Source organism: Kwoniella mangroviensis (assembly GCF_000507465.2).
Source record: "Kwoniella mangroviensis CBS 8507 chromosome 1 map unlocalized Ctg02, whole genome shotgun sequence".
Taxonomy (NCBI): domain Eukaryota; kingdom Fungi; phylum Basidiomycota; class Tremellomycetes; order Tremellales; family Cryptococcaceae; genus Kwoniella; species Kwoniella mangrovensis.
In genome coordinates this window covers 136,380-155,884 of record NW_027062534.1, presented here as the reverse complement: position 1 = coordinate 155,884, position 19,505 = coordinate 136,380, and the positions used below count along the sequence as shown (strand labels likewise).

General features: G+C 45.6%; 7 protein-coding genes across 7 annotated transcripts; 4 read left to right on the top strand and 3 right to left on the bottom strand.

Moving 5' to 3' along the window:
• Positions 1 to 22: 22 nt before the first annotated feature.
• Positions 23 to 1,591, bottom strand: I203_105124 (uncharacterized protein; the record flags this gene model as incomplete). Its single annotated transcript, XM_019144301.1, has 6 exons — positions 23 to 204; positions 313 to 591; positions 733 to 821; positions 922 to 1,257; positions 1,384 to 1,450; positions 1,522 to 1,591. The coding sequence occupies 6 exons, from the start codon at positions 1,589 to 1,591 to the stop codon at positions 23 to 25; spliced, it is 1,023 nt and encodes a 340-aa protein (XP_019005636.1).
• Positions 1,592 to 1,995: 404 nt separating this feature from the next.
• Positions 1,996 to 3,170, top strand: I203_105123 (uncharacterized protein; the record flags this gene model as incomplete). Its single annotated transcript, XM_019144300.1, has 3 exons — positions 1,996 to 2,079; positions 2,154 to 2,594; positions 2,688 to 3,170. 3 exons carry the CDS (start codon positions 1,996 to 1,998, stop codon positions 3,168 to 3,170), a joined length of 1,008 nt encoding a protein of 335 aa, XP_019005635.1.
• Positions 3,171 to 3,832: 662 nt separating this feature from the next.
• On the bottom strand, positions 3,833 to 6,580 carry I203_105122 (uncharacterized protein; the record flags this gene model as incomplete). The annotated part of the gene is made up of 8 exons (XM_065517695.1): positions 3,833 to 4,125; positions 4,389 to 4,610; positions 4,685 to 4,734; positions 4,784 to 4,856; positions 4,921 to 5,185; positions 5,301 to 5,717; positions 5,821 to 6,253; positions 6,405 to 6,580. The coding sequence occupies 8 exons, from the start codon at positions 6,578 to 6,580 to the stop codon at positions 3,833 to 3,835; spliced, it is 1,929 nt and encodes a 642-aa protein (XP_065372999.1).
• Positions 6,581 to 7,589: 1,009 nt separating this feature from the next.
• Positions 7,590 to 8,418, top strand: I203_105121 (uncharacterized protein; the record flags this gene model as incomplete). The annotated part of the gene is made up of 3 exons (XM_019144298.1): positions 7,590 to 7,791; positions 7,971 to 8,184; positions 8,322 to 8,418. 3 exons carry the CDS (start codon positions 7,590 to 7,592, stop codon positions 8,416 to 8,418), a joined length of 513 nt encoding a protein of 170 aa, XP_019005633.1.
• Positions 8,419 to 8,941: 523 nt separating this feature from the next.
• Positions 8,942 to 11,282, bottom strand: I203_105120 (uncharacterized protein; the record flags this gene model as incomplete). Its single annotated transcript, XM_065517694.1, has 8 exons — positions 8,942 to 9,070; positions 9,150 to 9,245; positions 9,330 to 9,454; positions 9,666 to 9,899; positions 10,006 to 10,051; positions 10,130 to 10,945; positions 11,003 to 11,112; positions 11,186 to 11,282. The coding sequence occupies 8 exons, from the start codon at positions 11,280 to 11,282 to the stop codon at positions 8,942 to 8,944; spliced, it is 1,653 nt and encodes a 550-aa protein (XP_065372998.1).
• Positions 11,283 to 12,133: 851 nt separating this feature from the next.
• I203_105119 (uncharacterized protein) lies at positions 12,134 to 16,035 on the top strand (the record flags this gene model as incomplete). The annotated part of the gene is made up of 8 exons (XM_065517693.1): positions 12,134 to 12,170; positions 12,263 to 12,333; positions 12,474 to 12,884; positions 12,948 to 13,762; positions 13,822 to 13,964; positions 14,029 to 15,498; positions 15,554 to 15,739; positions 15,821 to 16,035. 8 exons carry the CDS (start codon positions 12,134 to 12,136, stop codon positions 16,033 to 16,035), a joined length of 3,348 nt encoding a protein of 1,115 aa, XP_065372997.1.
• Positions 16,036 to 16,730: 695 nt separating this feature from the next.
• On the top strand, positions 16,731 to 18,415 carry I203_105118 (uncharacterized protein; the record flags this gene model as incomplete). Its single annotated transcript, XM_019144295.1, has 6 exons — positions 16,731 to 16,894; positions 17,042 to 17,251; positions 17,354 to 17,443; positions 17,535 to 18,017; positions 18,100 to 18,181; positions 18,251 to 18,415. The coding sequence occupies 6 exons, from the start codon at positions 16,731 to 16,733 to the stop codon at positions 18,413 to 18,415; spliced, it is 1,194 nt and encodes a 397-aa protein (XP_019005630.1).
• Between the last annotated feature and the right edge of the window lie 1,090 nt (positions 18,416 to 19,505).

Below are 19,505 nucleotides of genomic sequence, written 5' to 3'. Positions count from 1 at the left end.
TGAAATCTGCATGTATTCCACCTCAGATACCCGCTCTATACCTCTCAGCACCTTTCCAACTTTCACCCAGCACTTTTCGTATAGGTGAATCAGGCCCGAAGTCGATAGAAAACAAATCACCTGAATTTGGGTATTTGTCCGCATCACCTGGTCCACCTTGGGTTGATGAGGCGGTGGTTATATACATTGTTTCAAGGTTTGGTCCTATACAAGTGAAAACGATCCAATCAGGAATTAGAGAAATCAACTTAAATAGTAAATCATGAAGATGATGAGTAGAGATGGATTTCTGATGAAGATTATACGACTTACCTCCGAAACAAGGTATCGTAGCACCTTTACTTCCATCCACCCTGATCATCGCTATGATCTCCCCTTGAGGATTGATCCCGACCACTCTGCCATTCCTCCACCTTGCTACCCATAAGTTCCCAACGCCATCTAAGCATAGTCCGTCGTACACCCCTTCAGTAGGATGTTGATCGTCCAAAGCAGGAGGCGAGGAAGCGAATACTCTACGATTGGATGGGGTTCCGGTTGAGAGGTCATAGTCGAAAACGTCGATTCGATCTTTACGCGAGTCGATGTAGTCTAAACGAACGGTCATGACTTTATCAGCATCATATTGAGAGGAATTGAGATTTTGTGAGAAGACCAAAAAACGTCCAGAGAATGAAGGTGACTTTCATTTCATATGTTAGAAATTGGATGTATTAGTAAAATTCCACTCACACATCAATTTCCCATCGGGTGAAAAACCAAGCCCGTTTGATACGCCCACATTATCCAGGATCTTAGTTTTTGTTCTATCTAGATCATATCTACACAATCAAACCAAAGGGAGAGGTACAAGTGAAAATCAGCATTCTTCAACAAGTATACCATGCACATAAGATGAATTTCTCAATCTAAGTGACTCACCTCCATAATTCCCCAGGATAGACCTCGGCAGTCTCATCCTGACCCATACTACCTACAAATACCCTTCCCTTCGGATCAACACCGCCATCATTGAATCTTATGGTTTCATCTTTCACCAGACCCTCGTTCAGCGGTTCAGATATTACTTTCGTTGGTTGTTTTTCGTTGATCGTAGGTTTGGGGGTGAGCTCGGTTGGGATGGTAGGTTCAGGTAATTCCACCAAAGACCCCTCGAAGGTTCCCAGAAATGCTTTGTTGGAAACACGGGGTGTGATGTAAGTTAGACATTTAGATGGGTACTTGTCGACTGAGTGTGCACCTGTCAAGGGGTTGTAACTAGAGGTATACGAGATTCAGTATGTCTTGACAAGTCTCACTGGCCTGCCCATCTCATCTTCCCCATCGAAAGACCAAAAGATACCTTGGAGATAAGAGGTGATAGACAGAAGATGATTGACCCACGAATGAAGTGTAGATGCGAATATATCTACCCAATGTAAGAGCTGAGTTGTCGAGTCCCATACAACGCCTAAAGGTTTCACCGAGACCATCAGCTCCTGCATTACCACAAAAAATCAATTATTAACGATAATTACCCACCTTCGCCTAGGGTATTCTGACATTTCAGCAATACCTCAGCATCGAATATAGGAATATTGTGAGGTGCCATGGGGTGATTTCTTGATACAGGTTGAGGTGCGTTTTGCTTCGTTCTGTCGGGTCTTATTGAGTGACAGAAAGAAAGAAGAAAGAAATCCAACAGCAAATCTGATTATAGGATAGAGGATCAGAAAGATATCTTTCATCTTGATCCCCCACTTTGGACTTTGGATTAGCTTGGGTGGAACCGTGGATTACCGGTCCGATTTCAGTCCGGCTAAGGCTAATTACTCGTATTACACTGCTAATTCAGGGTACGGCGTAGTCCGACAATACATGGATCACCTCCACTTGCCATGTCCACTCATCCACTCACTCATCTCCTCAACAATGTATGTCACTGGAACATAGCGCAGGTAGAGATACGGGTAATCGGTCACCTCAGTCGCTTGAGTCACTGCTACCTGGTGGATTATGACAGCAAGTAAGAAGAGAGGGAGGGAGGATGATACAGAAGGCGTAAGGAGAGACGATAAGACCAAGCTCCGAATGAAGAAGGTAAAGTTCCCCTCTTCCCCTGCTTAGACACAGGATGGGAAAGGTGATCTGACCAGCTTCATGCCCTGTGATAGTCATCTAAGAAGCATAAAGTGTCACACCAAGACGATCTCACCACCAATTATGCCTACTCATATAACGTGGAGAACGACCGTGCCCCAATCACCTATCCAACATCGTTCGAGCGAAACACCAATACGGCGCATCATTCTGACCACCATCAAAATTTCCCTTCTATCCATCATACTCCATCATTACCTAGTGTGACAGATCAATGTGCAGGTATGCTGGTACATATGTCCAAAAATTCTTCCTATCCATCATCGACCACGACTTTCAGCTCGATTCCACAGCCTTTTGGTTCCTCAACTACTGGTAGGGTCGAGCGAAAGATCGAGTTGAAGAGATCTTCATCTTCAGAAGGGGAGGAAGGCGATAAGAAGAATCCTTATGTGTTAGCTGAGATGCAGGAAGAAGATGCTTCTGTCTTACCCGAGGTCGATATATCGTCCAAGGTGAGTACAGGACATCTTCCTCCACTCGGGGATACTCCTATATGCGGGTGGAATATCGTCTGGTGACTTATCTATACTCTTGGTATTCATCAGGACCTACTGGCTCACATTTATGGAGATCCAGGACCAAGATCCGTATTCATCACACCCATCAAATTACCCAAGCTCAGTGATCTAGCTATCAACTCGCCCTCCTCCTCATCCTCGGTAGAATGCAGTTCGGACACTTCTGATTCTACTTCCACGAATACTTCCAGCAGCGATTCATCAGCATCCTGTCATTTGATCATTACTCCACACACCAGGGACAACAGTACCGATGCTATCGCCTTGGCGCACCATACAGACAAGGAAGTGTCACCTGAACAAGATCTATGTATGGATAATAGTATATTCAGGTATGTCGGAATTAACACTTTGGTATGGTACCTTTTCAAAAGGTACTCAGCTAATGAGACCAAACAGGCTGCTTTAATTGATCAACCCTTCAACGTCCCTTCTACAGTCTGCCCAATTGAAAAAGAAAGTCTCGATGCCGTCTTAGGGCCATTACTGGATCACTTCCGTAGGAATTAAGGTAAGTTGTACCGATCGTTAGTAAGAAGTTGTTCAGCGTTTTAAGAGTGCTTCATAAAGCTCATTGAAAAAGGTTAACATATCTTACTCTACACTCGTACCTATACTCACCATCGACGACTTATGAATACTCAACATGACTGAAAATAACCATTCTTCATAACGTGATATTCACTTATCATATTAACTTGCGACACTCACCATAAAGACAGACTAATATGACTGTGCGATACCTATTCATTCCATTTGTACTAAATCTCTACAATCAACCCGTGTCTCTTTTTGTCATTATAGATAGACCTTCAATCCTCATATCTGGTGTCAACCTTATCAAGCTACGTTACGCAATTCTTTTCCTTTTTCCTTTTTTTTTCTCCCTTTCCTCTTTTAGTCTAATTTGTTCTCCTTCGATCGATATCAATTACTTATTCAAAGTGTGCTTCATATTGATTGTCCAGTGAACCATGCAACTTCTGTATTTTATTTCTCACAGTCCTCACTCCCATGAGGAGCTGCCAAGGAGCAATCTGATGATACTATATCTGTACAGCGTTCGAGTGTGCATATAAGAATACGTACATACGAAAAGATCATCATGAAACGTTAAAAAAGCCTAACAAAAACTCAATGTCCCATTGGAGAGAAACCGATGCCCCTCATCATCAAATCAAAATCCCCAACAGACCCAAACTCATGACTACCAACCCTATCATCTGCCCAGTATTAACTATATTCTTACTCTTGCAACCATCGGATTGTCCAGCTACTACGTAACTTCCACTTCTACTATACGACCCACCATACTGAGCCATCAACTGAGCGGATATTTGAGATCGGGGTAAGACGCTCTTGGCTTTGATGGTTTGTTGGCCTATCGTACCGTCTCCTACTGTTATCCAAGATGCGTTCGAGGGGACGCCGTTGACCACTATGAAGAATAGCGCTGGGCCGGGAACTGTGGGTGTGGGTTTGTGGGTGTTAGCGTGTTCTCTTCTGTTTGGTGGAGGGAGATGACGAAGTCGGCAGAAGAATATCAGATTGCAAGCCCCAGACGACAGATGGAGAGAGATGTTATAGATAATTGAAGGGTGTTGTGGGTGAACATCAATATGATTGAGAAACAAAAAAGCGTAACGAAGATGACGACCAGGAAAAACTCAGACAGGATTAAACGCGAAGGGAAAGAAGCCGGGCCCTATCTGGGGGAGATGCACTCACCCAAAATCGCAGGATTCGGTTCCATCTGAGCAACATGTAACACCGCCCCACCATCGTCCTGAGTCGTGAAGCTAGTTTCTAGTTCCACATGCCTTTGACCCATATTCATCGTGTGTGTCGAAAAGCCCGTTCGGATGATGACCGCTCGAGTCGCATTGATGTTCATCGTATTGTTCGCCAGGTCAGATAAGGTGAGATGGATATCGAATGGATCGCCTCCGTCTGAAAGGCGGAATGGAAGTATTGATAAATCAATACATCATGTCGCGAAATGGATTTTGAGAGAGAACACTCACAGGTTATCTGACTTGGCATGCCAGTTGGATTAGGTTTAGGTTTATCCCAACTATGACACACCATCAGCCTTACAATCGCGATATATTACATCCACTCACTAGTCAGGATAGAAGATCTCCACTTGATACTGCGTGAAATAGGTATATGTCGTGTTCAGTTCTTTGCTGACGTCTGAAACGGCCAGTCAACAAGGATCAGCAAATGGATACAAATTCTCGCAGTTGGTTTGACTCACAATCAGCATTCGGATTACTTCCTGATACAATCACACTTCCATCCGGCAACAAACTCGCTACACTATGATACATCCTAGGTATAGGTGACACAGCGGCTTTAGACCATTTCGAACCTGACGCGGCCTTTGGATCGAAATACCACGATTGGTATAATGGTTGATCAGCATAGGATTGTCCAATCGTCCAGTCTTCCGGCCCGTAACCTGCTGTTCCGAGATGTGCTCCGTTGACGTAGAATAGTCGACCGTCAGGGAGGTTGATGAACTGCGGTCAAATAGACAGGTCAGTCGCATGTTTCAAAGGATAGGTACGGTATAGTGATAGATTGACAGTCCCTCCAAAATAGCCAGGAAACGTTCATAATTAGCACCTCACTCACATTACCCATAGATCGTCCCGTATCTAAAGGATCCTCATGATACCAAGTCAAATCTACATCCGGTGAGATCTTGACGCAACTCTGATTAGCAGGATAGGTATTGATAGCCCAGGTGGTTGTCCATTGATCAGCCTCTAAGAACGTTCCTCCGCAGAAGATGATCGTGGCTGTCCAGTTGTTCTCTGGAGTCATGGGGAAGACCGCTGTACCTGCCGAAGCGGGGTATACCCTCACACAATCCGGTATATCGTTGATGGGATATTCGATGTTGTTCTTGTAATCGAATATCTCAGCTTGAAACTCGGCTTGAACGAGCATATTGCCAGAGGGCAGTAACCATATTAAGGGGAATAGGTTGACAGGCATGGTCTTCAGTAGGAAGTTGAGCGTGAATGGTTGGCCTTTGGAGGGGAAGTACTGTGATATGTAAACGTCAGTCAGTTAGACACGTTATATGACATATAAGCAAAGGTGTGTTAGAGGGTACATGGGGTGTGTTGCATGTAGAAAGGCTACTTACCTCGACAGTCGGATTATTCTGATTATCCGCATAATTCACATACCCACCCCATTCACATCCACCCATAATCATCGCCGAACCATCTTCCAGCGTTTCCAAAGTGGGGTACCACCTCCTCGAAGTCATGTACATCGCAGGATTATCTACCCATTCGCAAGACTCGTCATCGCATGGATCGATCAACCGGATCGCTTTTCCCCCATCCCAATCTTTATAAGGCGATTGACCAGACTGTTGAGCAGTGGGCATCGATACTCCACCATAAGTTATCGCTTGATTACCTCCTACGTTCAACCACGTTCCGTTTCCTAGGACTGTACCTCCCGCGCAGAATGAGTTAGACAACACGTCCATCGTACGAAAGGTGTTGGTCGTTAGGTCGTACTCTGTTGCCCAGGCTGGATGACCATTTACGGTGGCATTGTTGTTCTCGCTAGAAGGTAACATTGATTAGTTGTTGTTGGATACACAAGATGACACGACATATTCCGAGTATACAGTTTGGTTCGATACGACTCATCCAGAACGAGAAGAGAGTATAGTCTTGATAACACATATGTGAAGAAGCACAATTCCCGACTCACGTCTTATCAACTATATACACCTTGTTCATAGTACCCAAGAACAACTGCTGCGCCGATACTCCCGACAGACCCACATATTTGAAGGTGTTTGCTAATTGAGCTTGAGCAGGTATGGGAGAGAGCGATACCGCAGCGAGGGATAAGACGTGTAGGAGAGTAAAAGGTGAGATTGGCATTTTGAAGAAGGAATTGAGGGGGAAGGGCAGAAGGGGAAGAAAAGGCTTGGTCGATCCAATTGATTGAAACCTAGTTGATTTGGTTGGTGGAAGGGCGTTACTTGCTTGCAATTCTATCTTTTCCTTCAACTCTACCCGACAATGATGATCCAATCGATTTCGTTATAAACTGTCGTTACGAATTTCGTGTGATATGCTGGAGAAGAATCTAAGGAAGTGATTCTATACTGACTACTCGTAAAGCCTCCAAAAGATCTGAAACTGATATGGCCCGTCTACTGTGGGAGGACGGAGCGTATGATTTCGTGATCCTCTTCGGCGGTGGATGTTATGGATCTATCTAAGGGCAGCGGATTCTTGTGATGTAAGAGATGAGAAGATGAAAAGCTGTGTCTGAAATATCTCATCCCAATCTATTTCCGGTGTCATCCCACTTGATCTCACTCAAAGTCACGCGTAACCACAAAAACCCCGTGATCGGCGGCGACCACCTGAATCAAAGCGGAATCAAACTGGGGAACTCAGTCAGTCAGCCTGATAACCACTTCCAGGGCTGTCGAGTTTCAGGCTGATGAAGATTTAGATCCCTTTCAGGTGTGCATGTGGCATGACGTCACTGTCCATCAAAAGTGACCCAATCCGGCGAGTGAAGTGGGGTGAGGGTGAGGGCGAGGATGGGAAATTACCTGATTGGGGGAACACGAGATGAACAACAATAATGACGATCACCGTAATTAGACAGAATCAGACGATTGGACGGGATTGGAAGGATAAGGGTAACTGACTGACTGACTGATCAGCTAATCTTAGTGTGGATGACGACAAGGAAACTCACCATGAATGATGAACATTAGATGTGAGACATCATGAGATGGCAAGAGGGTCTCAAGGGAATGTATATATAGTGTTCTTTGGGTTCTCTTGTCCATCTCTTTCCCCTTTGACCATCATCATCACCAATTCTCGAAATATCAACCGTCATTCAAATATCGATAAGGAGCTCAACAACATGCCATCCGATCGAGCTGTACGAATCACCCACTCAGTGTTATTCGGATTGACACTGTTGGTGTCGATCATAGCGTTGATCATATCAGCTACTCTGGTGGCTCATTATAACAATGAAGGGTACCCACCGGTGCACACGGGGGCGTACACGGCTAGGATAAGGATATTGCTGGTGGCTAGTGTCTGGACGACGTTCTTTGGTAGTGAGTCTTATTCTGGCAGCTAGGGGTGGGATGGGGGCGTAGTATATTTCTTTATATGATGTACAATTGTATATCATCTCTTCTATCTTATATATAGTAGTATATACTAAACCTCCCATCCCGTCCCGTCCCACATCCTTACACTCCTACGACCACACATGCTAACGCCTTTCCCACAGTCATCCTCACCGTCGGATTCCAATTACTCGGAACCCACCTCATCTTCGGTATTCTCTCTCATCTCATCCCAGTCGCTATCGGATTCATCCTCTACCTCATTGGTTCTGCGTCATTGACTGGCCTCACAGCCAAGATCGACTGTGGAAAATCAGGTGATTCATTCAGTAGATGTGGGGTTGTCAAGGGGTTGGTGGTCATAAGTTGGATTGATACGTGAGTGAAATGTTCATGTTAAAACACAAATTGGATTAGAACAAATTGAAAACTTGTCGTGTACCTTACATCCGACAACCGTATTTGACCCATGATGCATCATGCAATCAACGCTAACACCTCTCTTCACTTTGCAGAATCATCCTCCTTCTTACCCTCATATTCATCATCGTCCTGGCATTCGTCGCAAGAGGCAGATACGGTGTGCACAAATCGACCTTGTACGCTGATTAAATCAAAGAGGGGAAATGGAGAGTAACTTGAAATGGGAAAGATAAGATGGATAAACTCTTTAATCAGTCCACAAAGATATAGAAGGTAGCAGGCAAGGTGTAGAAGGAGGTCAATCTCTTAAACATATAATTATCTATAATACGCCTTATAATATCAGCATGTTCGTTGAACATCAATAATTGTTCATATTTTCGTTGCATGTATATAATCTATTCATGTCCAATGCTATTACAAGGCCATGACAATTCATTGTCACAAACACCACCCGTGATATCCGTAACACAAAGGGCCGCATAACGCTGAGAACATATCTGATCATCTAGGATATCGTCAAGATGTATGGTTGATTTAATGTCAACGATTCGTTCATCATATGGTATGATATGATGATTAAGATTTTATAATATATGATCAATTGGATATACAATAGAATTACAACCTAGCAAACAAGATGATCACCCAAAATCTATATCTTGAAACAGGATTACCGATCTCCAATCCCTTGCGTTGACTGATCAAGAGATTATATTATTGTTTGTCCACTTGCACTTGCACTAGCACCGGCCATGATCATCTTAGGTGCCTTGTACAACAAGAATTCACCCGTTTCTCGCGGTATGGCATGGAAGACCAGTCGAGCAATCACTTCGCCCTATCGAAGATGAGAAAGAACAACCACAATCATGAGCATCAGGTCGCTGTACTTTCCGAAAGTGAAGAGCCACACTCACGGCTTCTACGAAACAAGCTACGACGATCAACCAGATGATCACCCATGTGATCCTGTGCGTGGCTCTTTCTTCTATATATTCATGGATGATTTCGAGCTATCACGAGGAATAATATGAGTCAGCGCAGTTATACCTCCTCTCGAATGTGCTGCGTTCAGGAATGATTATGTGCGGACTCACCAGATCACCAGCGACAGCCAGTCTATCGTTCAACACCTGTATCCTCGGCCCGATCTCGAGGTACTCGTGGATAGCCTCGTATAGAGGGAACAAAGAAGCTTCGGACCAGAATAGTTCGGGAGTATCTGAGAAGACATACAAGATGTTAGCTGCAATCCTTCGCTTCCTCCTGCATTTGCTCCCTTAATCTACAGGTTTCCTAAAAGAAATCGATGCGGATTTCTCATTTGCGAATGAGAATGATATCCCAAATATCCGTACCCTCCCTGTTCGAAGCATTCTATGGTGCTCCGATCCGTAGTGACTCGTTGGCTAGATGGAGAGAGACAGACTCACCTAATATCCCTCCTATCAGATTAACGTCCATCCTCAACTTGAATAATCTTCCAGTCATCTTCAACGCCTCCCTCCTTGTCAACTGAAGATGACCAGTTGTGGACAACTCTTTTGGGAAAGACGCAGTGAGAGATAGAGTCTCCTGCATGACCGATTCGTATATCGATAATTTGTTGGACTGGGCGATAGCATGTGCGAGAGACAGCTTGAAAAGATGTGAATGGGATTTGAAGGCTGTGTGCGTTTTGTTAGCATACAAAGTTGACTGACGATATTCAAGCAGAATTTATGTCTGACGACAGCTAATATGACGAGATAATGTGATACTTGTGATACGCACTGAACATATCATTATATATCCTAGGTTGTTCAGCATCCGAGTCGTACTATTGTAGACCAATCGTATATACAGTCAGCCCAATCATCGCTTGGTCGTTCCATCTTATTCAGCATCCACCACTCACAACGTAATGGAACTCCTCAATCTCCCAATCATCTTCACCCAGTCCTCTAACCCACGTACTAGCTGTCTCGCAATCTTCCATTATCTCCCTTTCCTCTAATTCCGAGAAGCCGAAAAAGACCGATACGCCGTACGAGAAGAAGACAGCTTCAGCCACATTCTGCGTAGTGTGCGATTTCCTTCTGGGTCGTTTTGAAGGTTGGGGCTGAGGTGAAAACTCCGATTCGGGCGAAACGACGCGATGTTCTTCATGCTGTTGCTGATGGTGGTGCGAATAAGAAGATTCTGCTGTAGGGGAAGGGTGTTCACTTGGGGAAGGTAAATCTGAGGGTTCTAATGCTTGCGAAGGGATATCTTCGAGATGTCCTGGATGTTTATTATCTTCATGTGTGCCTAAATTCCTCTGTTCGTCTTCACTGGTCGGTATAGGTATTTCCTCAGATGACAGATCCAATCCTTCCGAACGTAGTTCACCTTCGAGGGTATTTTGAGCAATAGCAATTTCCTCTTGTTCCCTACTACTCAATCCCAACACTTCGCTCTGAAGATGTTCGCTCTCACCCCGACCGTGTTCGAGGGTATTCAGTAGATCACCATGAGCGATGGGATTGGGACTTGGCGGAGTGGCCGATAAGATGTATTCCGCGGGTGTAGCTTCGCTTGGATCTTCTCGCGGGAAATAAGAATCATTATATCCCAGATCTTCAGCCATGGTCATTCTCTCTAATAACGATACGCCACCTGGCGATTTGACAGCAGGGGATGAACGAACTTTCGTGGATGCGCCATAACCTGGGAGAAGAGGGAGGTTGTATACCTATAGTGAAAGACATGTCAGCGTGAAATCGCTTGACTATGACAAATTCTCACTCACAGCATAAACACAGTCATCAAACACTCTAACTACCCCTACACCATGTTCTCTTTTCAAAACGCCGCCTTCAAATTTCAACCGTTCATACCCTTCAGCAGTCGCATAGAGACCTGTCCCAAGGTCTAAGGTACACTTACTAGGTTTACTCCTCTCTTTCCCTCTTTGTCATCTTTTCTGCGTCACTTCGTTCATCTCCTGTACCTATCGATGTGAACCTCGTGGATGTACTTGGAGCTGCTCGGGGAGGAGCAGAAGATAAGAGATTGACCTGACTTCCCATTGGTGATTTAGGTAGAGGGGCTAATTGCGGATCTTCAGGTAGTAAAACATGTCTCTCGGTCGTTTTCGATGTACGAGAAGGTAAACTCTGACGGACTCCTCCCTCCTGAGGGTATCTTTAGTGGAGATGCGCAGGTAGGGAGGGAGGGATGCTTTGTCTACAAGGACGTGTCAAGGACGATGTCGAATGTTAGCTGACTCTGGAGCTTAGATGCTGACCTGTGATCGTGACGATCTAGTCGTCGAAGGATTACATTAGAAGGAGCTTATTGAGATAATTAAAGTACCACTACTTTCGTCTTCGGTATATTACGCGGCAGGCGGGACCAGGGTTTGCCGATGCTTGACGATGGTTTGAGGCCTTCTTGAGCTGGGTAGAGAGATGTAAAGTCAATCAGATGAATGTGATTTCCTATGATGTCGTTTTGATGTACACAGATCTGATACAGACGAGCCAATGATGGTAAGGTGAAGAGAATGTGATGGATGATGTTGGTATGTTGGTAGATTATTGTGAAATCCAGGATCGATGAGGACACGCCGCGGATGATGTGAATTGTAGCCACAAGGAAACCACCCAAGATTCGTAATGGGTGACCCGCCTAGACCTCCCTGACTGCAAGATCTCAGGGTCCTACGAGAGTGTGAAAGCAATCGATGAAGCGATGTGGTCCAGGCTCACCACCCGAACATGATTCCACCTCCAACCCTCTTTCATATTCATCTCATCATCTCTTACCCATCTCACCTGTCACATCAACAGCACCATCCACTTTGCTGGTCAACAAGAGCTTCATCGTATATTTGCGCGCCCTTCACTATCCGGCACTCATTCGTGACTTCGTTCGCCCAATGGATGGCCTTCTATATCCACCACCTGGCGTGAGCCGTGAGCAAAGGCTCATCGAGCGTTGATGATGCTCGGGGAGTGTGACGGGATATATCTGGTACATAGTGGAGGTCTATAGTGATCGACGAAAGCCAAGGACGACGAAGCTGGAGCGGAGGGTAGTGTGGGGTTGGTACCTGCCATCGGTCTATGTCAGACAGAGGTGAGCTTCATCGTATGTCACTATCGGAATCAGCCACAGCCGCCCGATCAGGCGAAACAGAGGTCGATCATTCTACGATCACACAACACGACCGAAACTACAGCTATGTAGCGATAGTACCTTGCTGATCCTCTCAACAGATACCTCCCCTCAATACTACCCGAGCGATGTTCGCATACGAGTCCACCTCACCTGAAGAACTATCGATGGGCGATGAAGCTGCCTTACACGTCTATTCTATAGAAGAAGATTGGTTGCTGGTGAAGGTAGAAGGTGGAGATGAGAAGCTTGGGTTTGTTCCTCGAAACTACTGTGAACCGCTAGACGCATCTGCCGAAGTCGAAGTGGCAGATGCTGCAGATACCGCCGCGGAGGTCGAAGCCGCTCGACAAGTCGAGAGAGAGAAAGAACTAGCTGAGAAGCAAAGACAATTGAAATTGAAAGATAAGGTGGAAACCTGGAGCATCAGTGAATTAGATGGAAAGAAGAAAAAGAAAGGTACCCTGGGTGTGGGGAATGCAGCTGTCTTCTTCGCCTCTGATACTGATAAAGTGAGCTGGCTCTTCCCCTTGTCGTCGTTACACATGACTAATAACAGCTAACTTGTCATTTAGTCTGCCCCCGTCAAACAATACCCTATTACCGATCTCACATCCGTCTCGCAACCTTCATCCAAAACCCTCGATCTCTTATTCGCTACGCTCGGTCAACCTCTCCAATTCCACTGTGGTAGTTCAGACACCACTAAAGCCATTCTAGCCAAACTTGAAAACAGTAAAGCTGCTGCGGGAGAAGCCCTCGAGCTTATCAACGAAGCTAGAACAGGTGGATACTCATCAGCCGAAGAAGAAACTCTGCCACCACCCACTAGAAACGTTCCTCCTTCAGCCGCGGTCGCTGCCGAACCTAGAGGTGTCAGATTCGCACCTGAAACTGCGCCAGCAACTGGACCAACTTCGTCTTCTGGAGGTGAAACAGCTACTGTTCAGTACGATTTCGATGCTGATGGGGATGATGAGTTGACTGTCAAAGATGGGGAAATCGTCACGGTAGTAGATAAGGAGAATGATGAATGGTGGTTAGTCAGGAATTCACGAGGCAAAGAAGGTGTCGTTCCTGCTGCATATGTGCAACTCAACGATGGATCTGCTCCTCAAGCTGCTGCCGATGAACCTGATAGTGAAGATGAGAGGGAACGAGAGGCTGAAGCTGCAGCGGCACTCGAAGCTGAGCGACAAAGACAAGCTCGAGCTGCTGCTGAAGAGAGAAGAAGGATTCAAGCTGCTGCTGAAGCTAGGAGAGAACAAGAGGAAGAAGATCGACGATTGGCTGAAGCCATCGAGGAGGAACAAAGAGAAAAGGCCGCTAGAAAGGCTCTCAAGAGACAGGAAGAGGATAGGAGAAGGAGAGAGGCTGATGCTGAAGCTGCGTAAGTCAATATTATTGTGAGAATTTCCGGTAAGCGTGTGATTGACGGACCATGTGCAGTCGAGAGAAAGCCCGAAGCGGTGGTTTACAACCTCCCAAGATCACCAAAAGACCATCAAACAACGATGTGGCTGCCGCTGCTAGTAAACTTCCCTCTCGTGGTCAAGCTGCTCCCGCTAGACCTCCTGAAAATAACAGACCAAGTGAGGCGATTTCTTTGCAAATTATGATGACATCTCGAAGCTGACATAAAACTCCCCTGATCAGAACCCAACCCCAACAGAATCAGAACATGGAGCGATAAGTCTGGACAATTCAACGTCGAAGCTGAGTATCTTGGTCTCAACGGCAACAAAATCCGTTTGCACAAGCTCAACGGTGTGATTATCGAAGTACCCGTGGAGAAGATGTCTAGCCGAGATATCGAATTGATCCGACGCCATGAGACAAAGAAGCGAGCGGCAACCTTGGATGACGATGATGTTCCCCTCGGTCAATCCAGTCGACGTAACGGTACACCAGTCCGATCGACCGAAAGCGCCAGACGAGCTATGCCAGCTGAAGAGCCCATCCCTCCTGAAGCTATGGCCATGCCACCACCCAGAAAACCCCGATTCGACTGGTTCGAGTTCTTCCTATCATCAGGCTGTGATATGGATGACTGTACCAGATACGCGTCGAACTTTGAGAGGGATAGAATCGATGAATCAATTTTACCTGAATTGGAAAGCAGTACTCTCAGAACATTGGGCTTGAAGGAAGGTGATGTAATCAGAGTCAGAAAGGCGATTCAAAATCGGTTTGCTAAGAAGACACCTGAGCAACAAGCTCAGATCGATCAAGATGCTGAATACGCTAAACAACTGCAAGAATTCGAAAACAGTGGTAGAAAAGGTACGGCACCTCAACCTCCTCCTGGCCTCTTCACTGGACCTGGTGGTAAATTATCGAATAATACTAGGCGAGGTAGACCTGAGAAGAAAAGTACCGGACCTGAGACGGTGGACGCTTCTGCAATCGCTGCTGCATCTGATCAGTTGTCTAAGGCTACTATCTCATCACCACCCACTGCTCCCACGCCTCCACCAATGACTGTATCTCCTCCCCCAGTCATCGAGGAGAAGAAAGCACCTGCTATTGCCGGTTTCGATGATGATGCGTGGACAATCAAACCTACCTCCAAACCAGCTTCTCCCGCTCCGCCCCCACCACCGGCACCTCCTGCGCCTCCCATATTCCAGACTTCGCCTGCACCAGCTGCTCCCGCGAACAATACCGATTCCTTACTGGCTCAGATCAATGCCCTTCGCCCAGCTAGTACTGGTATATCTCAGAACAACACAGGTGGAAGTGGATCGTTCGATCGAGTTTCTCAAATGGTCGGTCAACCTCGTGCACCTTCAGCCCCAGCGCAAAATTACGGACTGGGTGTGCAAAATACTGGTCAACCTATGAACCAGCTAACGGGTTTCCAACAGCAGCAACAGCAATCGCCCCAGAACACTGGTCCAAGAGGTCCCTTAGCACCTATACCAGCCAATGCAGGCTTGCTGAACCCTATGCAACCTCAAGTAACTGGAATGTTTGTACCTACAAGAGGTCTATCACCTATGACTGCTCAACAGACTGGGTTCCCTCAACAACAGCAGCAGCAGATGATGCCTCAACCTACGGGATACCAAGCTGGATTCCAACAAGGGTACGGTGGACAACCTCAACAGATGGCTATGCAACCGAGTGAGTACAAATGCCCTACCCTCTTGTGGCAAACACTGACAAGTGCTTGTTGTAGACTTCACAGGATATCCAGGTGTGATGCAACAACCTCAACCACAATCTTCCTTCAATGCGATCGCCAATATGCCACCCCCTCAGCCTCAACAGACCGAACAGAATAAATTTGCTCCTTCGAATATCTTTGCAGCTATGAAGCAGTCTGATTTCGGTAAACCTGAGGAGCAACAACCGCAGAATGCCAGTGAGTGATCTGTCTGGTCGGGCTATACAGCGAAGCTGAGAACCACGAGTACTGATCATTGTTTGATTATGCCTCGTTCAGACAAATACGATGCCCTTCGACCGCTTACTACGGGTTACAATGGTGCACCCTCCCAGATGATGCCTCAACAAACTGGATTCGGTGGTATGATGCCTCAACAGACTGGATTCGGTATGATGCCCAATATGACAGGATTCAACCCTAATATGATGGGTAACGGATATATGGGACAACAAGGTCAAGGAGGACAGCAGAACCCTTATGGATATAGATAGACCTGGAGAGAGCGATATGGTCATGAGTGGGGATGTATGTTCGCCTAGCAGAGAAGGTTATATTGTTGGAATGGAGTGGATATCATGTATAAAAGTTCATTTAGCTCTTGTTAGATCATATAGTTCTACCCAAAGAAAGGTAGTGGTAAAGAGGGGATTGACACATGGCTGTTTTTCTGATTACATGCAATATGCTATTGGTAGGTCTAAAGAGGTAAAACATTTCCAGTCGTAGAGGTATCTTGGCAGTCTAGATTGAATTTCCGAAATTGGGGGTTGTATCTAAAAATAGAAATTGGTTATCTGTCCAATCCTGTCACTGGACATATTGTCTCCGCCGATTCTTATCTAGGCACTAAGGAATCCATCGACCCATGCGATTCAAAGATCGATTCTTTCATTAACCCTTGATCAGTAAGTAGATTTAGTACAGGAATACTAGAGTAAATGTTCCTCGAGGTGAGGATGCAAGACAAGGCTTTTCTTCCCGTTTAAAGGGTCTGTCTCTACTCGTGTGGACAGCGTACAGTATATACGGATGCAAAGATCAGGAAATGGAAAATGAAAAAGGAGTCATGTTGGGCTAAATTGTCATATCCTTTCATGAATATATAATCATATACGATCCTTCTCATTCTTCTTCTCTTTTTCTTCTTACTCCCATATCATACCCAAAATCGGTCATACAAAGCAAGATGGTCTCAACTACTTCCATCTTCGTGTCGGCATTGGCCCTCGCTTCCTCATTGGTATCTTCCACTCCCACTCTCCTTACTAGGGATGGGCAAAATATGACTTCTTCATCTGGTGGAAAGGTTGCATTTCAATTCCCATTATCGCCCAAGATAATGCTTATCTCGTACGTCTCTTTCTCTCCCTTCCATTCATCCATTCATCCATTCATCCATTCATCCATTCATCTATCTATCTGTCAGATAGGGTATCATGATCGCAAACAGTACAATGCATTTTGACTGACTGACTCTCACATTGTATCATATACCAGGTTATTCGCCCCTGAAGACGTATGGACCGAATCACTCGGATTGACCAACAATATCACTCTCCCAGGTTTATCACCCCTCTTCCCCTCTATAGGATGTAACGACGATGCGTCAATCTGTCATATGACAACGGGTGAATCTGAAATTAACGCTGCTTGCTCTACTTCAGCGATGTTATTGGCGGAGGAATTCGATCTCACTTCTACTTACTTGTGAGTACGATGAACCCCTCTAGTGGCCGATCGATTACATCATAACTATATCGCTGGTGATGAGAGGAGGGCCATGCTGATCAAATCCTCACTTGTTTATAGCCTTATTGGTGGTATCGCCGGTATCAACCCTTATATGGGAACGACGGGGTCTGTCGGTTTCGCTCGATATGCTGTCCAGGTTGCTCTTGGGTGCGTGCTATATATTAACTCAGATCTACACCATTTATCTCACCCATATCTGTCAACCGCGCGGCATACTTACGTACCTGTGTTTTTTCAGATACGAGATTGATTCTCGACAAATCCCTTCCAACTGGTCTACAGGTTACTGGTTATTCGGCTCAAACCAACCTGGTGAACCAGCCACCACCATCTACGGAACCGAAGTCTACGAGCTCAACACCAACCTTCGTGACAAAGTGATGGGATACGTGGGTGACGTAAAGCTCAACGATACTCAAGAGGCAGCCGATTACAGATCTAAATACGATTACTCGCCTGCCAACCAATCTCCTCAAATATTCAAAGGAGATGTGGCCACCTCCGACGTCTACTTTGCTGGTAATTTGCTGGATGAGGCTTTCGGAAATATCACTTCGTTATGGACCAACGGAACTGGGCAATATGCCTTGACGGCCGAGGAGGATAATGCGATTTTCGAAGCTATGGTTAGATCCCACACGGCCAAGAAGATGGATTTCAGTAGAGTCGTGTTGATGAGGACTGCTAGTGATTTCGATAGAGGATATGGTGGTTCTGATGCGTGAGTTGAAATTATCTTTTCTGCATACGCCCCTCCTCTGTAGGTATGTAGTCCACACAGCTTATATACCATATCCCACTAGTGTAACCGCTTTCCAAGCTGAACAATACGGTTTCGAAATTGCCATCGCCAACATCCAAATCGCTTACACCCCTATCATCGAGGTGAGCCATCTCCTCTTTTCCATTCCTCGTCGTATGAGTAGAGCCTGACTAAAGCTTGACATGTTGTAGGGTATTCTCAATGACTGGGAAACAACTTTCAGCTCAGGTGTGGCGCCCCAAGACGAATGGCTCTACAACGCTGATATCTTCCACACACTCGTGCAAAGAAAGAGGGAAGTAAGAGAATTTGAAAGGATGATGAAGCGATCTCAAGTCGGTAAATATAGACGATAGATACGGATGTTTAGGGACAGCCCCATCACTGGTAATAACCAACTCAAGGACAATGAAGTTGCATAGAGTAAATAGGGTCAAGAAATTCAAGTATAATTATATCGCTTCCGAATTAGAGTTATAATCATAGGTATCATCTTCTTCGTCGTCAAAAAAAGGCACAAAATCGGTGATCGGTCACATCATGTATACATGAGCTATATAATTGAACGCCTATTATTTGTAGACAGGGACCAATTTCCTCATCAACCAGCTTAAGCAGAACGTTTCTTCTGCAGCGCTAAGAAACATCTTCATTGTGTGCATGCCTCTGCATCTGTCGTGAAGAAGCTGTCTGGTCTGTTCACCGGCCATAGGACAGAGTCAGCCGGTGCTCTCGAGGTTGTTAAAGGAACGTTGAAGTCTGCCAAAGTGAACACTTCGAACATCTCTACCTCTTCATGAAGTTCTCGTGTGATCCTCGGTCTGTACTTAGCGGGAATTCTGGTCATTGGCTGAGTTTCCTCGTACTCGGCTTGAGTATATACACGCTCAAACAGAAAATGTATATCCGTCAATTGTTCATAGCCCAAGATAAAGTTCGATCAGTCCAATGTCTTTGAGCGTGCTTCACATACTCTTTCAACACTGTGACGATAGGATCTCCACATTTAGGAGATTGCGTACTTCTCTGTCCTATGGTAGGTCGAACTCCGTCCTCCACGAGCCCCTGGATCAATTTTTGTGATCTTTCCCATAAATACTCTCTTCTAGCTTCTGGAGGAGCGGAAGGATTATATCTAGATCGAATATTGAAAGTGAATGAACCTCTTGAAAAAGGTATGCACCGGGATTCAGATCGAGGTGGTCAGAGACATCTGTGAGACGTGGAGGTACAGTAAGAGCGAGATAAATCAATACCGTTGGCGGATACATCGAATCATCTTGAGTTGCTTTCGAGGACCCCGAAGAAGTTTTCTTCTGCTGTAATTACATCTGTATACGTTGCCATCTCCTTGCGTGAGATTTTGGGCGGATTTACATAGTGGCATTTGGGTAACGGCATGGTCATTTGAAGGATTGACGTGTCAGATCCCATCGTTGAACAGAG